The following is a 20,602-nucleotide window of genomic DNA, read 5'->3' as shown; positions in this document are numbered from 1 at the left end:
CGTGAAGCAGACGGCGGTTAGGGCGACACTTTTGAGCACGACTGTACGTAAGTAGCTTGAAAATAACCTGCTCTTCGAATTCTCCTGTGTTTCTCAGCAAAAATTCTGTATTTTTGGTAGTTTTCTAATATTACATGTTAAGTAACGTTTGCTCTACGCAGTAACGAGACTGCAGAGTAAAACAGGATGACGTGTGATGCGTAAGTGGTGGAACACACTCTTGACTGAACTGAATTACATTTTGAATTTTATTGTCAGTTGTTCACATCTTCGTACTTATGACAAGATGCCATAGGCAACACATTAATACTTTGCTGTAAACAGGAAGCAACCCACAGCCACTGTTAGGCGGTGATGTACTGGTTGATCCAGTCCACATAGCTGGACACGCGCGTGAATACGTCTGGATAGGGTGGCTCGGCGCAGTTGTAGGACCACGACACGATGCCCACCAGGACTCCCTCGTGGAACAGCGGCCCTCCAGAATCAGCCTGCAGACATCATTTTCAATTTACAATTTTCAATATTTCAAAGTGCATAATTTTGCTGTATTTATATGTGGTGTCTGTTCTTTCGGACATCATTCTAGTTCTGAAGCCACTGTGACTCAAGGCACAGAGGAATTAAAGACATTAGCTGCCAATATTCACTGATTTACATCAATGACGCAAGCTGAAAATTTGTGCTGGATCGGGATTCGAAGCAGGGTCTCCTGTTTACTTGGTAGATTCGCTGACCACTACTTCGTCACGGCACGGACCATCCTACCCCACCTCCTGTCGAACCCAAATTCTCAGCTTACCCACACATTCCCTATTACCTCCTTACTCGTGACATTTCTCTGATTGCCGTAAGCGTACGAGCTTGGTGTGCATCTACACTAAAGGAATCATTGGCTGTTCTCACCTTAGTTACATACAGGGTGACAATTACATAACCATATAAGAAAAAAACGTAAATTAGTTACAAACTGCAGCGTACACACACATTATTCAACATGTAAACGACACTACAGATATTCAGATTTAGGTTATGACATGCTCGATGTGCCTGCCACCATTGGCAATGATGTGGCGCAGATGAATAGCGAAATTCCGCAAGACCCGCTGAAGTATCGGAACATCGATACTGTTGATGATCTCCTGAGTGGCCGTTTTCAGTTCAGCAGTGGCTTTGGGGTTATTGTTGTACACCTCCTTTTTAATATAGCCCCACAAAAAGGAGTCGCAAGTGTTCAGGTCCGGAGAATATAGCTGCCAATCGCGGCCCATGCCAGTGGCCTCTGGGTACCCCATAGTCAGAATGCGGTCGCCAAAGAGCTCCTCCAGGACATCAGACAATGTCCTGCTTCGATGGGGTCGAGTTCCGTCTTGCATGAACCACATCTTGTCGAAATCAGGGTCATTTTGGATAATGGAGATGAAATCATCTTCCAAAACCTTCAAGTACCGTTCGGTAGTCACCGTGCCGTCGAGAAATATCGCACCAATGAGTGACTCGACATTACACGCCACATAGTCACCCGTTGAGGCTAAAGAGACTTCTCGGCCGCGAAATGCGTTCCCCATTGCGCCCACTTTTCCTACTGACGAACCCATCCAAATGAAAGTGGACTCCACCGCTAAAGAAAACCATGCGTGCGCATACTGATTCCCATGATGTCCCTCAGCCAACCGTGCAGTTTGAACGTCCAAACGCAAACCGTTCAGAAGTTATAACGGTTTTATTTCATATAGTTCAGTAATTGTCACACTGTATATTGGTGTCTGTTCTTTTGGATATGTCAGAAAGAACGGACTCTGCGCTTCAGTGTAGATGCACACCAAGCTCGAATTCTTACAGGAATCAGAGAAATGTAACGGGTAATGAGGATAGGGGGACTACATGCGTAAAGTTGACAATTTGGGCCTGACAGGTGTGCTAGGGTAGTCCTTGCCGTGACGGCGTAGTGGTCAGCGGATCTACCTAGTACACAGAAGACCCTGCTTTGTATCTCGGTCCGGCACAAATTTTCAACTTGCCCCATTGATACAAATCGGTGCCCACTGGCAGCTAATGTCATTCATTCATTAGTGCCTTTACTATGTTTGTGTCATCAAAGATGTTGATAATTACCTACCTTACCCATGGCAGTAACATATTTTATTTATTTATTTATTTACTCTTCTAATGCATTTATCTTCACTGAAGAGATTAGGGCGCACATGGCATTTTTATATCAAACCGAACTACCTAGTAAGTAAACGTTACAATATGTATAGAACTGTGCAATATACAGGCTGATTCAAAAGTAACTGTACACGTTTTGTGGATGTAATGTATGCATCAAATAAGAGTAACACTTAAAGCAACTATTTCAGAGTTATGCAGTAGAATAGGGATGACAAGTGCAACAGAAGCAACACAGAATTAATTCTTTACAGAAAACAACGACGCGAAGAGACCTGAAGTTCAACTCAGCTACGTGCTGTATGTTTACCTCAGGACACGTTCAAAGTGATGCCCATAGAGATGAAGATACTAACGTGCTTGAAGTCTTACCGCTCCCGGGGGCTCCGCTCACCTCATTCTGCACAGTTCACTGCCGTAGTTGTGCTACATTCTCAGTTGATCCATACATTACACCAGCGAAGAGCGAACGGTTACTTTTGAATCGCCCTGCATAATGCTAAATAATAATAGTGAACTCATCTGCTGCAATTACTGTTCCAAGCAAATTGTATAATAATAATAATAATAATCCATAACTTACAGTAATGAGTTTCAGGAATTTAAGAAAGTCGGTCATTCACATTAAGCAATTTCCTCTTAACATACTTGCTGAATATGAGTGGTGATAGAAAGGAGACTTGGATGATTCTGGCCCACTGACTTCCGACCTGACATTCTTATCTCCCTTTATCAATGATAATCTCCCATCCCCCTCCCCTCTAGACCAATTACGTTACGTGTAAATGGAGGACAGTTGCTCTATTGGTTATGAATGTAGTTAAGGGGTTCTATTTATGACCCTTATCCACATCCCTCTTATTTGTTGCCCAATTAGTATAATTTATGATCTCTTCCAATACAATTCATAACCAGACTAGTGGAGAAACCGGGCATTGCTCAATTATTTATTTATGGCTGTGTATCCACTCCCGTACCACGCAGCGTAATGCCTTCTGCATAATGTTTATGACGTCATCTCTCCTGGGCTAGGTGTCGTATAGTGATATAATTTTGTAGGCACATTCAGCAGCATACGTGAATACTGTCCGAAAAATGTTTTACGAATGGATTCAGTAGCAGAGAAGTAACAAATTTTAACGCCATGTACGATGCCGTAGTTTTTCACGCAACTCATTGTTTATGACGTACAAAGACATAATTTTTCACTCATATTCAGTGTGCTATAGTGTATAGCGTCTATAAAATGTGTCGCGAGCTGGTAAAGAATTAATAAATTATAACGTCATGCCTCACGCGGTACTTTCACTGTATGAACAGCGGAAAAGTAACAATCGATGAACAATTCCCCTGTCGTCATTTAGTAGGGATTGTGAGCAAAACAAAATTTGGTCAAGGTTAGAAATAATGTGTAAAGTTCGTTACTCTCATTCTGAAATACTGGATGAATAAAGTCTGGGAATTCATCCACTGCGGGTTACGCTCCTTTTGCACCCCCCACCCACTGCGGGTTACAATCCTTTTACACCCCGCCACCTTTATGATAGGTGCGAGGTTCTTACCTCCCCAACGATATTCGCCTGACAGCAAAGTATATGTGTATCAAGTTTGGTTGAAAGCGGTCCATACGCTTAAAAGGAGATTTGGAACACACACACACACACACACACACACACACACACACACACACACATACATTTTTATAATATGTATGTTGGTTCTTATCCAGTTGGTTCGGGGGGGGGGGCGGGGGGGGGGGAGGGCGTAAGGGGATTTATTTCATCTACATCTACGTGATTACTCTACTATTCACAGTTAAGTGCCTGGCAGAGGGTTCATCGAACCACCTTTAAGCTATTTCTCTACCGTTCCACTATCGAACAGCGTTTGTGAAAAACGAACCCTTAAATCTTACCGTACGAACTCTGATTTCTCTTATTTTATTATGATGATAATTTCTAAGTATGTATGACGATATTTTCGCCAACAAATTATTTTCACGCTCGAGGAAATTTCACGAGAACATACCGCCGCAACAAAAAACGTTTTTGTTTTAATGATTGAAACCCCAACTGGGGTATCATATCTGTCGCACTCTCCTCCCTATTTCACGGTAATACAAACCGACCTGCCCTTCTATCAACTTTCTCGATGTTCTTCGTCAGTCTAATTTTGTCGTATTATGTGACCAATCTGCTCATGTCTCCTTTGCTTTATTTATTTCCGCTGACTGAATCAACCGAACGCCAACGGTCGCTGTGCTCACGCCTAAGAGCAACCTGTGTGCACCATCTTGTTTGTCTAGACAAGCTAAAGCACCGAACGAACATGTGGGTGCGTGTGAGGGGTGTTCGCCGCCATGGGGTGGAAGAATTGATTGACGTGTGGGAAAAGATACACAAAGTGGAATTAAGTGAATGATATATGTTTCGTATGCGTCATAGTATTGGGCACTAGTTAGTTACAAATGTGTAAATGACGGACCCACAGAAAATTACTGTTATGGTCGTACACAGCAGGCACAAGAACTATATGTATAACTTTTCGTATACGTAATCATTGTATTCCGGTTAATTATACACTCCAAAATATAATTTACTTCATACTATCACAGATCTGATTATTAATTTAATAGAGACATATTCGTTTTACAAGTAGAGTCAGTAAACAGCTATGTTTGCAGAACAATCGTTTGCAAGTGATAGGCCGAAAACGCCGAATGACGACTATAGAATGTTCTGTGGCGTCGTTGTTGTTGTGGTCTTCAGTCCTGAGACTGGTTTGATGCAGCTCTCCATGCTACTCTATACTGTGCAAGCTTATTCATCTCCCAGTACCTACTGCAACCTACCTCCTTCTGAATCTGCTTAGTGTATTCATCTCTTGGTCTCCCTCTACGATTTTTACTCTCCACAGTACCCTCCAATACTAAATTGGTGATCCCTTGATGCCTCAGAATATGTCCTACCAACGGATCCCTTCTTCTGGTCAAGTTGTGCCACAAACTCCTCTTCTCCCCAATTCTATTCAATACCTCCTCATTAGTTACGTGATCTACCCATCTAATCTTCAGCATTCTTCTGTAGCACCACATTTCGAAAGCTTCTATTCTCTTCTTGTCCAAACTATTTTTCGTCCATGTTTCACTTCCATACATCGCTACACTCCTTACAAATACTTTCAGAAATGACTTCCTGACACTTAAATCTATACTCGATGTTAACAAATTTCTCTTCTTCAGAAACACTTTCCTTGCCATAGCCAGTCTACATTTTATATCCTCTCTACTTCGACCATCATCAGTTAGTTACTTTGCTCCCCAAATAGCAAAACTCCTTTACTACTTCAAGTGTCTCATTTCCTAGTCCAATTCCCTCAGCATCACCCGTCTTAACTCGACTAAATTCCATTATACTCGTTTTGCTTTTGTTGATGTTCATCTTCTATCCTCCTTTCAAGACACTATCCATTCCGATCAACTGCTCTTCCAAGTCCTTTGTTGTCTCTGACAGAATTACGATGTCATCGGCGAACCTCAACATTTTTATTTCTTCTCCATGGATTTTAATACCTACTCCGAATTTTTCTTTTGTTTCCTTAACTGCTTGCTCAATATACAGATTGAATAACATCGGGGAGAGGCTACAACTCTGTCTCACTCCCTTCCCAACCACTGCTTCCCTTTCATGTCCCTCGACTCTTATAACTGCCATCTGGTTTCTGTACAAATTGTAAATAGCCTTTCGCTCCCTGTATTTTACCCCTGCCACCTTTATAATTTGAAAGAGAGTATTCCACTCAACATTGTCAAAAGCTTTCTCCAAGTCTACAAATGCTAGAAACGTAGGTTTGCCCTTCCTTAATCTTTCTTCTAAGATAAGTCGTAGGGACAGTATTGCCTCACGTGTTCCAACATTTCTACGGAATCCAAACTGATCTTCCCCGAGGTCGGCTTCTACTAGTTTTTCCATTCGCCGGCCGCGGTGGTCTCGCGGTTCTAGGCGCGCAGTCCGGAACCGTGCGACTGCTACGGTCGCAGGTTCGAATCCTGCTTCGGGCATGGATGTGTGTGATGTCCTTAAGTTAGTTAGGTTTAAGTAGTTCTAAGTTCTAGGGGACTAATGACCGCAGCAGTTGAGTCCCATAGTGCTCAGAGCCATTTTTTCCATTCGTCTGTAAAGAATTCGCGTAAGTATTTTGCAGCTGTGACTTATGAAACTGACAGTTCGGTAATTTTCACATCTATCAACACCTGCTTTCTTTGGGATTGGAATTATTATATTCTTCTTGAAGTCTGAGGGTATTTCGCCTGTCTCATACATCTTGCTCATCAGATGGTAGAGTTGTGTCAGGACTGGCTCTCCCAAGGCTGTCAGTAGTTCCAATGGAATGTTCTCTACTCCGGAGGCCTTGTTTAGACTCAGGTCTTTCAGTGCTCTGTCAAACTCTTCACGCAGTATCGTATCTCCCATTTCATCTTCATCTACATCCTCTTCCATTTCCATAATATTGTCCTCAAGTACATCGCCCTTGTATAGACCCTCTATATACTCCTTCCACCTTTCTGCTTTCCCTTCTTTGCTTAGAACTGGGTTACCATCTGAGCTCTTAATATTCATACAAGTGGTTCTCTTATCTCCAAAGGTCTCTTTAATTTTCCTGTAGGCAGTATCTACCTTACCCCTTGTGAGATAAGCCTCCACATCCTTACATTTGTCCTCTAGCCATCCCTGCTTAGCCATTTTGCACTTTCTGTCGATCTCATTTTTGAGACGTTTGAATTCCTTTTTGCCTGCTTCATTTACTGCATTTTTATATTTTCTCCTTTCATCAAATTAATTCAATATTTGTTCTGTTACCCAAGGATTTCTACTAGCCCTCCTCTTTTTACCTACTTGATCCTCTGCTGCCTTCACTACATCTTCCCTCAAAGCTACCCATTCTTCTTCCACCGAATTTCTTTCCCCCATTCCTGTAAATTGCTCCCTTATGCTCTCCTTGAAACTCTGTACAACCTCTGGTTCTTTTAGTTTATCCAGGTCCCATCTCCTTAAATTCCCACCTTTTTGCAGTTTCTTTAGTTTTAATCTATAGGTCATAACCAATAGATTGTGGTCAGAGTCCACATCTGCCCCTGGAAATGTCTTAGAATTTAAAACCTGGTTCCTAAATCTCTGTCTTACCATTATATAATCTATCTGAAACCTGTCAGTATCTCCAGGCCTCTTCCATGCATACAGCCTTCTTTTATGAGTCTTGAACCAAGTGTTAGATATGATTAAGTTGTGCTCTGTGCAAAATTCTACCAGGTGGCTTCCTCTTTCATTTCTTTGCCCCAGTCCATATTCACCTACTACGTTTCCTTCTCTCCCCTTTCCTACTACCGAATTCCAGTCACCCGTGACTATAAAATTTTCGTCACCCTTCACTATCTGAATAATTTCTTTTATTTCATCATACATTTCTTCAATTTCTTCGTCATCTGCAGAGCTAGTTGGCATATAAACTTGTACTACTGTAGTAGGTGTGGGCTTCGTATCTATCTTGGCCACAATAATGCGTTCACTATGCTCTTTGTAGTATCTTACCCGCATTCCTATTTTCCTATTCATTATTAAACCTACTCCTGCATTACCACTATTTGATTTTGTTCTTGTAACCCGGTAGTCGCCTGACCAAAAGTCTTGTTCCTCCTGCCACCGAACTTCACTAATTCCCACTATATCTAACTTTAACCTATCCATTTCCCTTTTTTAATTTTCTAACCTACCTGCCCGATTAAGGGATCTGACATTGCACGCTCCGATTCGTAGAACGCCAGTTTTCTTTCTCCTGATAACGACATCCTCTTGAGTAGTACCCGCGTGGAGTTCTAAATGGGGGACTATTTTACCTCCGGAATATTTTACCCAAGAGGACGCCATCATCATTTAACCATACAGTAAAGCTGCATGCCCTCGGGAAAAATTACGGCTGTAGTTTCCCCTTGCTTTCAGCCGTTCGCAGTACCAGCACAGCAAGGCCGTTTTGGTTATTGTTACAAGGCCAGATCAGCCTATCATCCAGACTGTTGCCCCTGCAACTACTGAAAAGGCTGCTGCCCCTCTTCAGGAACCACATGTTTGTCTGGCCTCTCAACAGATACCCCTCCGTTGTGGTTGCACCCACGGTACGGCTATCTGTATTGCTGAGACACGCAAGCCTCCCCACCAAAGACAAGGTCCACGGTTCATGGGGGGAGGTGGCGTCGTATCGTATTGGAAATCAGGACGAAGAGTTTCATTCATGACACTTGTGAACTATCAAGCCGGGAAACAACCTTAGTTTTGCCTGCAGAGGACTCCTAAGCTGCACCATATGCGCATCGTGCGACATTTTGAATAGGCTCTAGCCATCTTTATGCAATCGGCTTAGTTGGCCATATTTTTTAATTTCTTGTTTAGTTTGTTAAGATAAGTCCTTTAAACTTTCGCAACTGGGTAGCGAGGAGAAAAAGGACTTTTCTAAACGTAATGCAAAAACTAATTAAGAAACAAAAGGGTTTAGTTGAAGTAAAGTTTACGCAAAAAGTAAGTTTTACAATCTGTTAGTGCAACATTCTGTTTAACGTTCAAGGATGATTTTAGCGATGAAAAGATATCAGCTTCAAACAGTTAAGACTGGCTAAGCTGGTGATGTAAGAGAGTCGAGAGGATTTTAAAATCTCGCGCAGCGCGCATGTGCTGTAGTTCAGGTGCATTTTATAGGCCAATTCTAGGCTGTTTCCCTGACTTGATACACCACAGTGTCCTATATCAAACTGCTTCTTACGACTTCTCCTACGTCACTGTGGTACGATGTTCCACAACTGATACACTTATACAGTGAAAAATTAAAAAATAAATAAATGATAACACCCTTATCTATTCAAAAGAAAGCCGTACGTAACACTAACATTCCTAGTGTTACTTACACTGCCATTATTTACGAACTGCTAGTCATAATTTGTTTTTCCATTAGAAATTTAACTTGGAAGCTAAGAAATAATTTTTGCAAGCAGCACATTTAGACTGAAAATAAATGTGCACACAGCTCTAGAAGATTTGCCTTACTTGTGCAAATATTGACTGTGAAGCCACCCAATTTATGTTACATACACAGAAAACTGTGCTCTATCTGCTGAATTACTCATTATTGACCCATTTACTATATGGAGGTAATTATAAAGCAGTCAATATAATCCTTAAACTTGACACGATCCATTCAAAAAATATGATCAGCTGATTCAGAAAACACACACACACACACACACACACACACACACACACACGCACACACACATACACAGTTGCCTACGGCTAGGCCACCAACCACACAATGATGTAGTGCTGGTTGCCGCCAATTCCATACGCCAGCCGCACTAGCGTCGGAGACCGACCATACCTGCAGCAGTAAACCCGTCGCTGTAAAAAGAAAACTCTCCCAACAAAAAAGGAGTAGATCAAAAACAAGAGAGACAGAAAGCTATGCCTGTGACCAAAGCTGTGGCAAGTACACAAAAAAAGCAAATCTGAGGAGAATGACTCCGATTCTGATATCTTTTTGAAAATTGACGAAAGCATGAATGATCCCTTCAGAAAATCCACACCATGTTCAGCACATATAGGTGGAGGAAATTATATCTGCCTAAATTTAGAGGGGGAAAGACGAATTTATGCAGCTACAGAGATGTCCGCGCCATACAAAAAGTACTGGAAGAGTCCCTAGACGTTATGTCTCTAAAGCCTGCGGAAAAAGACGAAACAGTTAAATTAAAAAAGACATTTTTCTTATTAATATGAGGTATGTGGTAGAGAAATTGTCAATTCCTCATATTGCTAATGGGGGTGAGCAATATCAAACGAGGACTCTTCTTTGTCTATAATGGTTCTGCCGATTTTCATGAAATACAAGTCAGTGATTCTCTTTTGCGTATGTCTTTTTCCCGTATTATTGTCAGTATATTAAGTATAATTGTAAATACTTCTTGCCCATTGCTGGTTGAACTCATAGTATTAAAAACAGGAAAACAAATAAAGAAATTTCCGTATTTCTCTCCGACGTACGTTTCGCACCATAAATATTCTAGAAGCATCTCCCACAGAAAAATCCCAGTTATACACATGTATTATTTCGTGTGTTCTCTACCTCATTTATAAGATCTCAATTTTCAACATCATACGTATATCATATATTTGATGAAACATTATTAAGAATTTCTGTCACAAAACACACTGCTACTGTTTTTTCTAGTCTTCATTTGTAACTTCTGAAATTTAATGCTCTCTAATAATTACAATTTTTCCACAACAGTTACTCTGTTACTTTCAAAAATACAGAATAATTTTTTCATTTTGCATAATATTTAAGGGGGGAAAGGACGTCAAACCGGCCGACTTGGAGCAGGAGAGGTACCACAGGACATTCTAATTCCCACTGTCTATACTTTTACAAATAAATTCGTAAAACTTTGCCAGCATGACCAAGAAGGATTCAAGATTCACACTCATAGCAGTGGAAGTTCAAAACCATAGTAAAATAATTTTTACATGTCAAATTTCTTCATTTGTTCACTTACTATTGGCTGCATTTGTTGCCATAGGTACACTTTTCTTCATAAGTAAGAGAGATTCTTCGATGAATTTTTCACACCACACAAACCATACTTATAAGTGTACGAAACTCTACAGTTTATTTAATTTATGAAAAAATGAATGAGCTGTTACATTATAAACTTCATGGTTAGCAAAAACTCAAATTTTATAGATCGTTTGTAAACACAGAACGATAAGCGGCTGCATAATCATTGAGGTTGACACTCACACAGAGTGACTCCCATGTGGCTGACGAAACGCGTTCAATAATTAACTAAGTAATGTTTAGTTTTTTTGTAAGGGTAAAGGAAAGGGGATAGACCTACTTTATTTAATAGATATGGAAAATTCTAGAGTTTCATACACCTGTAAGAATGGTTTGCACTCTGTGCAAAATTTATCAAAGTATCTCACTTACTTATGAAGTAAAGTGTACCTATAGCAACAAATGCAGCCAATAGTAAGTAAAAATGATGAAGATTCACATGTAAAAATTTATTTTGTTATATTTTTGAACTTCCACTGTTATGAGCGTGAATCCTTCCTGGTCATGCAGACAAAGTTTTATGAATATATTTGTAAAACTATAGACAGTGGAAATTACATTTTCCTGTGGTGCGTCTCCTCCTCCAAGCTGGCCCGTTTGACGTTCTACCCCCCCCCCCTCCCTCCCCTTAACTGACCTTGCCTGTACACCCCGAAATGTATAAACTTAACCTATGTTTAGGCAACGTCTGCACACTAACAACTGTACACACTCACATTGCAGGGTCCAGCTTGCTGCTCGACGCCAGCTGCACAGATCATGGTGGGGTAGACCGGGTACTCAAAGCCGTACCAGTAGAGAGACGAGCACAGTTCCTGGTTCCACACCACGATGTCCACTTTCTGCAGCTCAGCTGGAGAGCTTCCACCGAACTGCAAAATGTGTTACTTCTCGTTAGAGCGTCCCGAAACTACAATGAAACTGTTTACAGCTTGAGCCATGATAAAATTTGCTGTTTTGAAGAGCGCGCCGCAGCGCGTAGTGTGTAGCAGTCGCCCTCCGTTTCTGGCGGTGGCGCCGCTGTGGCAATCACAGCTTTGGTGTCTCCCTCTGGTGGAAAGCGGGAAACGTTGCCCGTTCACGTGCATTTAAGGGGCGCTATAAGCTCGCCAGAAACCCATCCGGACTGGATCTCCGCCCCCCTTTCCTTTTATAAATCCCTTCAAATCCTTGAACGCCATGCTCTCCGCCTCGCCTATCGCATCCGTCTCCCCTCCCCCACGCGGATCCTGTATGATCTCATTCCTTTCCCCCACCTCCTCCTTTTCCATGAAAGGATACGGATCCCGTACACCTCCCGCAAACTCGACCCTCCTCACCCGCTCGTCTCGCCCATCCTCTCCCAACCCCACCCGTTGCCGCGCCTGTATTCCCACGTCCCACTCGGTCTCCATCTCTTCAGCCTCCTTACCCTCTCCCAAGGTGGCTTCCGGCAGCTCCCCCTCCCTGATGATGTCCTCCTCCCCTCCATCTACCCCTCCTATCAACTTTGATCCTCCCTCCCTCTTCCTCTGTCTGTTCCTTTGGGCACCCTCCCTCCCTTCTCCCTTTCTCCCCACCTCTCCCCCGGGCTTCCCCTCCCCTGTCCCTCTCCCCCTCCTCCCATCTCCTCAGCCATTGGCATCTTTGTTCTCCCCTCCCCACCCTCTCCTACCCCTCACCTTTCTTCCCCTCTTGGCAGGTCCCCGGACTCGCACACGCTACGTGGACTTTCGCGAGCCGGAGATCATCGCCATCTGTGTCTCTTGTGTGTGTGACGTCGTTTTGTGTTTTTAGTGTCCGCCGTCACGCTTCTACGTTCACTTGTGCCATCGGATTCGTCAGTGTTCTGTGTGCCGTGTCAACGTGTTTTCGGTGTCGTTATCATCGAGTGTGAACGGCTCCATGTTTTTTGTGTATCTGTGACCACTATTTTTTAGCCCGTCACTATGTTCATTCTGTCTCAACCTGTGTTCTGTCATTGTCAACACTGTGGCTGAAGAGCGGCTTAGCATGCCGCTGACAGCCTACCTGTTTGTATAGGTATTAAAATAACAATAAACGGAAAAAAATGTCTGTCTCAATAATGCCTTCTTACAGGGTGTGACAAAAAGGTACAGCCAAATTTCCAGGAAACATTCCTCACACACAAATAAATAAAAGATTTTATGTGGACATGTGTCCGGAAACGCTTAATTTCCATGTTAGAGCTCATTTTAGTTTCGTCAGTATGTACTATACTTCCTTACTCACCGCCAGTTGGCCCAATTGAAGGAAGGAAATGTTGACGTCGGTGCTTGTGTTGACATGCGACCCATTGCTCTACAGTATTTGCATCAAGCACATCAGTACGTAGCATCAATAGGTTAGTGTTCATCACGAACATGGTTTTGCAGTCAGTGCAATGTTTACAAATGCGGAGTTGGCAGATGTCCATTTGATGTATGGATTAGCACCGTGGCGCGGTACGTTTGTATCGAGACAGATTTCCAGAACGAAGTGTGTCCCGACAGGAAGACGTTCGAAGCAATTGATCGGCGTCTTAGGGAGCACGGAACATTCCAGCCTATGACTCGCGACTGGGGAAGACCTATAACGACGAGGACACCTGCAATGGACGAGGCAATTCTTCGTGCAGTTGACGAAAACCTTAATGTCGGCGTCAGAGAAGGTGCTGCTGTACAAGGTAACGTTCACCACGTATGGGGAGTGCTACAGGAGAACCAGTTGTTTCCGTACCATGTACAGCGTGTGCAGGCACTATCAGCAGCTGATTGGGCTCCACGGGTACACTTTTGCGAATGGTTCCTCCAACAATGTGTCAATCCTCATTTCAGTGCCAATGTTCTCTTTACGGATGAGGCTTCATTCCAACGTGATCAAATTGTAAATTTTCACAATTAACATGTGTGGGCTAACGAGAATCCGCACGCAATTGTACAATCACGTCATCAACACATATTTTCTGTGAACTTTTGGGCAGGCATTGTTGGTAATGTCTTGATTGGGCCCCATGTTCTTCCACCTACGCTCAATGGAGCACGTTATCATGATTTCATACGGGATACTCTACCTGTGCTGCTAGAACATGTGCCTTTACAAGTACAACACAATATTTAGTTCATGCACGATGGAGCTCCTGCGTATTTCAGTCGAAGTGTTCGTACACTTCTCAACAACAGATTCGGTGACCGATGGATTGGTAGAGGCGGACCAATTCCATGGCCTCCACGCTCTCCTGACCTCAACCCTCTTGACTTTCATTTATTGGGGCATTTGAAAGCTGTTGTCTACGCAACCCTGGTACTAAATGTAGAGACTATTCGTGCTCGTATTGTGGACGGTTGTGATACAATACGCCATTCTCCAGGGCTGCATCAGCGCATCAGGGATTCCATGCGACGGAGGGTGGATGCATGTACCCTCGCTAACGGAGGACGTTTTGAACATTTCCTGTAACAATGTGTTTCAAGTCACGCTGGTACGTTTGTTGCTGTGTGTTTCCATTCGATGATTAATGTGATTTGAAGAGAAGTAATGAAATGAGCTCTAACATGGAAAGGAAGCGTTTCCGGAGACATGGCCACATAACATATTTTCTTTGTGTGTGAGGAATGTTTCCTGAAAGTTTGCCATACCTTTTTGTAACACCCTGTATACTGTACACGATGTCATACCGATACAAACCATATCATCTGTTGGTATACTGGATCCATTACACAATATTATGAAATGTGTTCTTATCCAGTTTGTTTGCATGGTGATCAGCTGATTTTGAGTTTTGATTTACATGTTCTGTGGAAGGGTTCGTGGACAACTGAGTGAAAAAGTGTTGGGTGATATTATTATTATTATTATTATTATTATTATTATTCTCTTTTGGAGTTTAATTCTATTATTTTATCTATTATTGAAAACAGTGAATTGTTTGGCAGCTGTACTTGATGATTCAACAGTGTTTTCCTTTCTGCTATTAAATGATCAAGTGCAAAGGCCGAACAATTCACTGTTTACGCTAATAGATAAAATAATAGAATGACACTCCAAACGAGGATTATTATCGTGGTAATAGTAATAACACCGAAACTCTTTTCCATTCACTTGTCATTGAACCCCTCCGCAGAACATTTAAACCAAACTCAAAACAGCTGATCACCAAAGCTTTCAACCACTCTCTAACAGCAATTACATTCAGATTCAACACTCGATAACACAAACCATCAACCCCACCCCACATATATTATATATGTGTACTGGGTGATCAAAAAGTCAGTATAAATTTGAAAACTTAATAAACCACGGAATAATGTAGATAGAGAGGTAACAATTGACACGCATGCTTAGAATGAAATGGGGTTTTATTAGAACAAAAAAAGTTCAGAAAATGTCCGACAGATGGCGCTGGGCAGAAAAAGGTCAGTGACTGCGCATGACAATTGTGTATAAAATATAAAAGGAACTGTAATGAGAGAGAGAATCAGATGCGCCAGCAGTCGCACCATGTTGACGCTACCTGAAAAGGCGCTTTTAGTGAAGCTGTATTATCAGAATGGGGAATGTGCTAGTTCAGCGCTACGATTCTATCACCATAGGAAGGGGATTCGAACGGGTAAAGGTCCGTTGACAAATGCAGCTGTGGCGAGAATGATTTCGAAGTTCGAAGCCACGGGTTGTTTAGACGATAGACCCCGTAGTGGCCGACCGAGCACAAGGCGTAATGCTGCTGAGACAGTTCAGGAAGAAATGGAGACTGTAGCGGGTTCGTCTATGCACGGGGGCGTCAATGCTCGTGCAGTCGCACGTCGCACCGGCATTCCATACACTAAAGTTTGGTTGGCACTGAGGCGTACCCTCCGATGCTATCCGTACAAAATCCATCGGCATAATGAACTATTACCTGGTGAGTTAGTGAAACTGAGGGCATTTGCGGTGTGGGCGTTTCAAAAGATGGCGGAAGATGACGATTGGTTGAGTAACGTCTTGTGGACCGACGAAGCACATTTCGCGCTCCGAGGGTCTGTCAACGCCCACAACTGCAGAATTTGGTCTACCGAAAATCCTAGAACTGTCCTGGAAACTCCATTGCACGACGAGGAAGTCAAGCTATGGGTTGGATTTACCACATCTACAATTATCGGACCTTTTCTCTTCGAGGAAATGAGTGATTCTGGTTTTGTAACTGCTACCGTGACGGGTGAGAGGTACTCCGATATGTAACAGGATCGTATCATCCCCAGTCTGGCTGATAAACACCTGCTGGAACGTACCATGTTTATGCAGGATGGCGCTCCAACCCATATTGCTAGACGCGTGAAGGATCTCTTGCGCCCGTCGTTTGGTGACGATCGTGAGCTAAGCCGCCACTTTCGTCATGCTTGGCCTCCCAGGTCCCCAGACCTCAGTCCGTGCGATTATTGCCTTTGGGGTTACCTGAGGTCGCAAGTGTATCGTGATCGATCGACATCTCTAGGGATGCTGAAAGACAACATCCGACGCCAATACCTCACCATAACTCCGGACATGCTTTACAGTGCTGTTCACAACATTATTCCTCGATTACAGCTATTGTTGAGGAATGATGGTGGACATATTGAGCATTTCCTTTAAAGAACATCATCTTTTGTTTGTCTGTCTTTGTTATGCTAATTATTGCTATTCTGATCAGATGAAGCTTCATCTGTCGGACACTGTATTTTTTTTTTTTTGTTTCTAATAAAACCCCATGTCATTCTAAACATGTGTGTCAATTTGTACCTCTCTATCTACATTATTCCGTCATTTATTCAGTTTTCAAATTTATACTGACTTTTTGATCACCCGGTGTATATATATGCTCTTCAGCTCACTCTCTCTCTTACACACACACACACACACACACACACACACACACATATTCAAATGTAACTGTAACATCATGAATAGACGTTCGCTTTCAACATATACTTCGTCAGTTTGACAACATTAAGGTACACAAACCAAACAGGAGGAAAAACACATAATGAACTCACAAGAATTACGCTTTTAAAAGCACAATGTTCGAACAAATGCCTATAACTAGTGGCAAAAGAATAATAGTGCAGCACAAAGAGAGACAACATGGTGAACAGCCTGAAATAAAATTCGGAATAGAAAATTGTGCTTACGTTTCGGAATTGAAGCAGTACAGCGAGCTCCAGACCAGATGAGAGGAAACGCAGATGCCAAGAAACTGCAAGTGATTACTTGTTTAGACAAAAAAGACGCGACGTTAACTGTTTGATAATCTAAAAATAACAAAACTGCATCGTTCAAGATGGCACTGAAGATGCCTTGGAGTAAGAAAAAGACGAAACGTGTCTGGGTAAAATTATTTGTCGCAACAAGGAAAGGCAGTTTTATTTACAAAAGAAGATTTCATGTCCTTCCGCTTCTAGCGTTTTCTTGGGCGCGATAAGAAGGCCACATAGTAATGCCCCCCCCCCCCCCCCCCCCACACACCACAAGGCTACTTCCTCTGCGCTTCAATTTCGGCACTTCACATGATGGCACGCAACGTTTCCCAGGCACTCGCAAAACCCAGCGGCTGCCAACAGATTGCCACAGGGCGTAGGGTGAATGATCACTCCAGGTCACGCCTTCCCAGTCATCCAGTGTCCAGCGGCGTCACTTGCAAGCGCCTCAAGTGTCACTTAAGACTGGATACAGGGATGTGTGACGTATGAGAAACGGCGCGGCCATTGTACCCTGCACTCTCTTAACTCGCTACGCACAGCCATTGTCTGAGATGGACTGCTGGTTGTATTTTGGCATACGCTGGTTTCTTGTGACTTTTTTTCAACTATACCATCTGTGAAGCATTTTGAAATATATCAACAAGTGTGCGCTTTGGCTGACGTAATGTGTGACTTCGTAACACACAAATCAACGTTAGCTGGCTTTAAAACGTTAAAAATAAACTTCCCTGATTTTCCGAACGTACGTTTCGCATCAACTCGGTCAAGAAACGAAGTGAAAGATGTGTTAAAACGATTTGCACCTGCAGTCGATTCAGTGCGGTACCTCACATGGGATACCTTGAAGCATCCCCAATTCTCTTGTGGTTCCCTTTTTAGGTAGTCCACGTCGACGTCTGCTCGTAGATACGTATCGTCAGTACGTTCTCCGGCTTTACTTCCCGATGTGACAGCGATGAGTCTCCGATGAGGTGCGGGCTTGTGTTTTACTACACTCCTGGAAATTGAAATAAGAACACCGTGAATTCATTGTCCCAGGAAGGGGAAACTTTATTGACACATTCCTGGGGTCAGATACATCACATGATCACACTGACAGAACCACAGGCACATAGACACAGGCAACAGAGCATGCACAATGTCGGCACTAGTACAGTGTATATCCACCTTTCGCAGCAATGCAGGCTGCTATTCTCCCATGGATACGATCGTAGAGATGCTGGATGTAGTCCTGTGGAACGGCTTGCCGTGCCATTTCCACCTGGCGCCTCAGTTGGACCAGCGTTCGTGCTGGACGTGCAGACCGCGTGAGACGACGATTCATCCAGTCCCATACATGCTCAATGGGGGACAGATCCGGAGATCTTGCTGACCAGGGTAGTTGACTTACACCTTCTAGAGCACGTTAGGTGGCACGGGATACATGCTGACATGCATTGTCCTGTTGGAACAGCAAGTTCCCTTGCCGGTCTAGGAATGGTAGAACGATGGCTTCGATGACGGTTTGGATGTACCGTGCACTATTCAGTGTCCCCTCGACGATCACCAGAGGTGTACGGCCAGTGTAGGAGATCGCTCCCCACACCATGATGCCGGGTGTTGGCCTTGTGTGCCTCGGTCGTATGCAGTCCTGATTGTGGCGCTCACCTGCACGGCGCCAAACACGCATACGACCATCATTGGCACCAAGGCAGAAGCGATTCTCATCGCTGAAGACGACACGTCTCCATTCGTCCCTCCATTCACGCCTGTCGCGACACCACTGGAGGCGGGCTGCACGATGTTGGGGCGTGAGCGGAAGACGGCCTAGCGGTGTGCCAGACCGTAGGGGACCGTAGCCCAGCTTCATGGAGACGGTTGCGAATGGTCCTCGCCGATACCCCAGGAGCAACAGTGTGCCTAATTTGCTGGGAAGTGGCGGTGCGGTCCCCTACGGCACTGCGTAGGATCCTACGGTCTTGGCGTGCATCCGTGCGTCGCTGCGGTCCGGTCCCAGGTCGACGGGCACGTGCACCTTCCGCCGACCACTGGCGACAACATCGATGTACTGTGGAGACCTCACGCCCCACGTGTTGAGCAATTCGGCGGTACGTCCACCCGGCCTCCCGCATGCCGACTATACGCCCTCGCTCAAAGTCCGTCAACTGCACATACGGTTCACGTCCACGCTGTCGCGGCAGCTACCAGTGTTAAAGACTGCGATAGAGCTCCGTATGCCACGGCAAACTGGCTGACACTGACGGCGGCGGTGCACAAATGCTGCGCAGCCAGCGCCATTCGACGGCCAACACCGCGGTTCCTGGTGTGTCCGCTGTGCCGTGCGTGTGATCATTGCTTGTACAGCCCTCTCGCAGTGTCCGGAGCAAGTATGGTGGGTCTGACACACCGGTGTCAATGTGTTCTTTTTTCCATTTCCAGGAGTGTATTACTGCGAGTCTTGTAAATATCGCTTTTATTTGCCCAGCTAAAACTCTCCATTTTCATGATTAAGACAGCTTGGGCCACCTTTGAAGGGAGTGGGACGTCAAAGAGTGACTAAACTTCATATTAAGCAGTCCGTAAAACACGTAAACGTTCACTTCAGGTAGAGTGTTAGTTAATGCCTACGCTTTCCGCTAGATGGTGCTGACTTACTGCTGAATAGCTTTGGTTCCGTAAAACCTTTACTGATTAGTACTAGGTAAATGAAATAAGTACAACACTCTTGTATTTGACTTTCACTCTATATTCAAGGATTAAGATAGTGATGGATGATGGTCTGTTTAAACGATTCCTAGCCTCTAGCCTGGAGGAATGTAAATAGTCCGCAAATGCCGATATGCACGCGCTCTACGTCCAGATTCGCAACTAACGGCACACGACACTTTCAAAAGACCACGCGTTAATATCTGCATACCGGTACCTCTGAATTCACTTGTATCAGCAGATAATTTGAGTTTCTGTCGTCTATATGTCCGTAAAGTTCCAATCTAGCATTAAAGTCCTAAAATCCCCTTAATACTCCGTTGCTACCAACAGTCAGAGACACTACATCACTTTTTAATCTCCGTAATATTGTAACAGTTTATCCTGAATCTTAACACGATAAAGTCCAATCTAATTATTGTCTCGCTGACTGACACGGGTTTCTCGCCCTTTGACCAAACAATCAAGGAAAAAGGCGTCAATAATGACTATCAGGCCTCATTATAGGTTTTTCATCACTGCCTTCTCCATGACAGTGCTTCCGTGGCTTTTCTGTACTTAGAAGTTGAACTACTTGCTGATATACTATAATTTTGATCTGAAATTAACGAACTCTGATTGAACAGTATTTTCCCCTCTAAAAATTATATTCTTAATTTTAAATTAGTCTTCCTATAGCTTTTATCACTGTAAACTGAACCTAGGTATTACAACCTCCTATTTCTGTGCCAGCGTACTTGAGCCGCTTGACGTGGCACGAACTCAACAAGTCTTTGGAAGTCCACTGCAGAAATACTGAGCCGCGTTGCCTCTACAGCCGTCCATAATTGCGAATATGTTGCTGGTGAAGGGTTTTGGGTACAATTTGAGCTCTCCATTATGTCCATTAATGTTCGATG

At 43.6% G+C, this 20,602-nt stretch overlaps 1 protein-coding gene across 1 annotated transcript in view; it reads right to left on the bottom strand.

Moving 5' to 3' along the window:
• Nucleotides 1-231: 231 nt before the first annotated feature.
• Nucleotides 232-20,602, bottom strand: part of LOC126283194 (trypsin alpha-3-like) — an 84,198-nt gene continuing 63,827 nt past the window's right edge. The window contains exons 6-7 of the mRNA XM_049982252.1: nucleotides 11,544-11,699; nucleotides 232-491 (exon numbers count right to left, since the gene is read on the bottom strand). Of these exons, the coding sequence (XP_049838209.1) occupies nucleotides 345-491; nucleotides 11,544-11,699 (303 nt within the window). The 3' untranslated portion in view covers nucleotides 232-344. The remainder of the gene's footprint in view (nucleotides 492-11,543; nucleotides 11,700-20,602) is intronic.

This window comes from Schistocerca gregaria, chromosome 1 (genome assembly GCF_023897955.1).
Source record: "Schistocerca gregaria isolate iqSchGreg1 chromosome 1, iqSchGreg1.2, whole genome shotgun sequence".
Taxonomy (NCBI): domain Eukaryota; kingdom Metazoa; phylum Arthropoda; class Insecta; order Orthoptera; family Acrididae; genus Schistocerca; species Schistocerca gregaria.
This window is presented reverse-complemented; position numbering and strand designations above follow the sequence as displayed.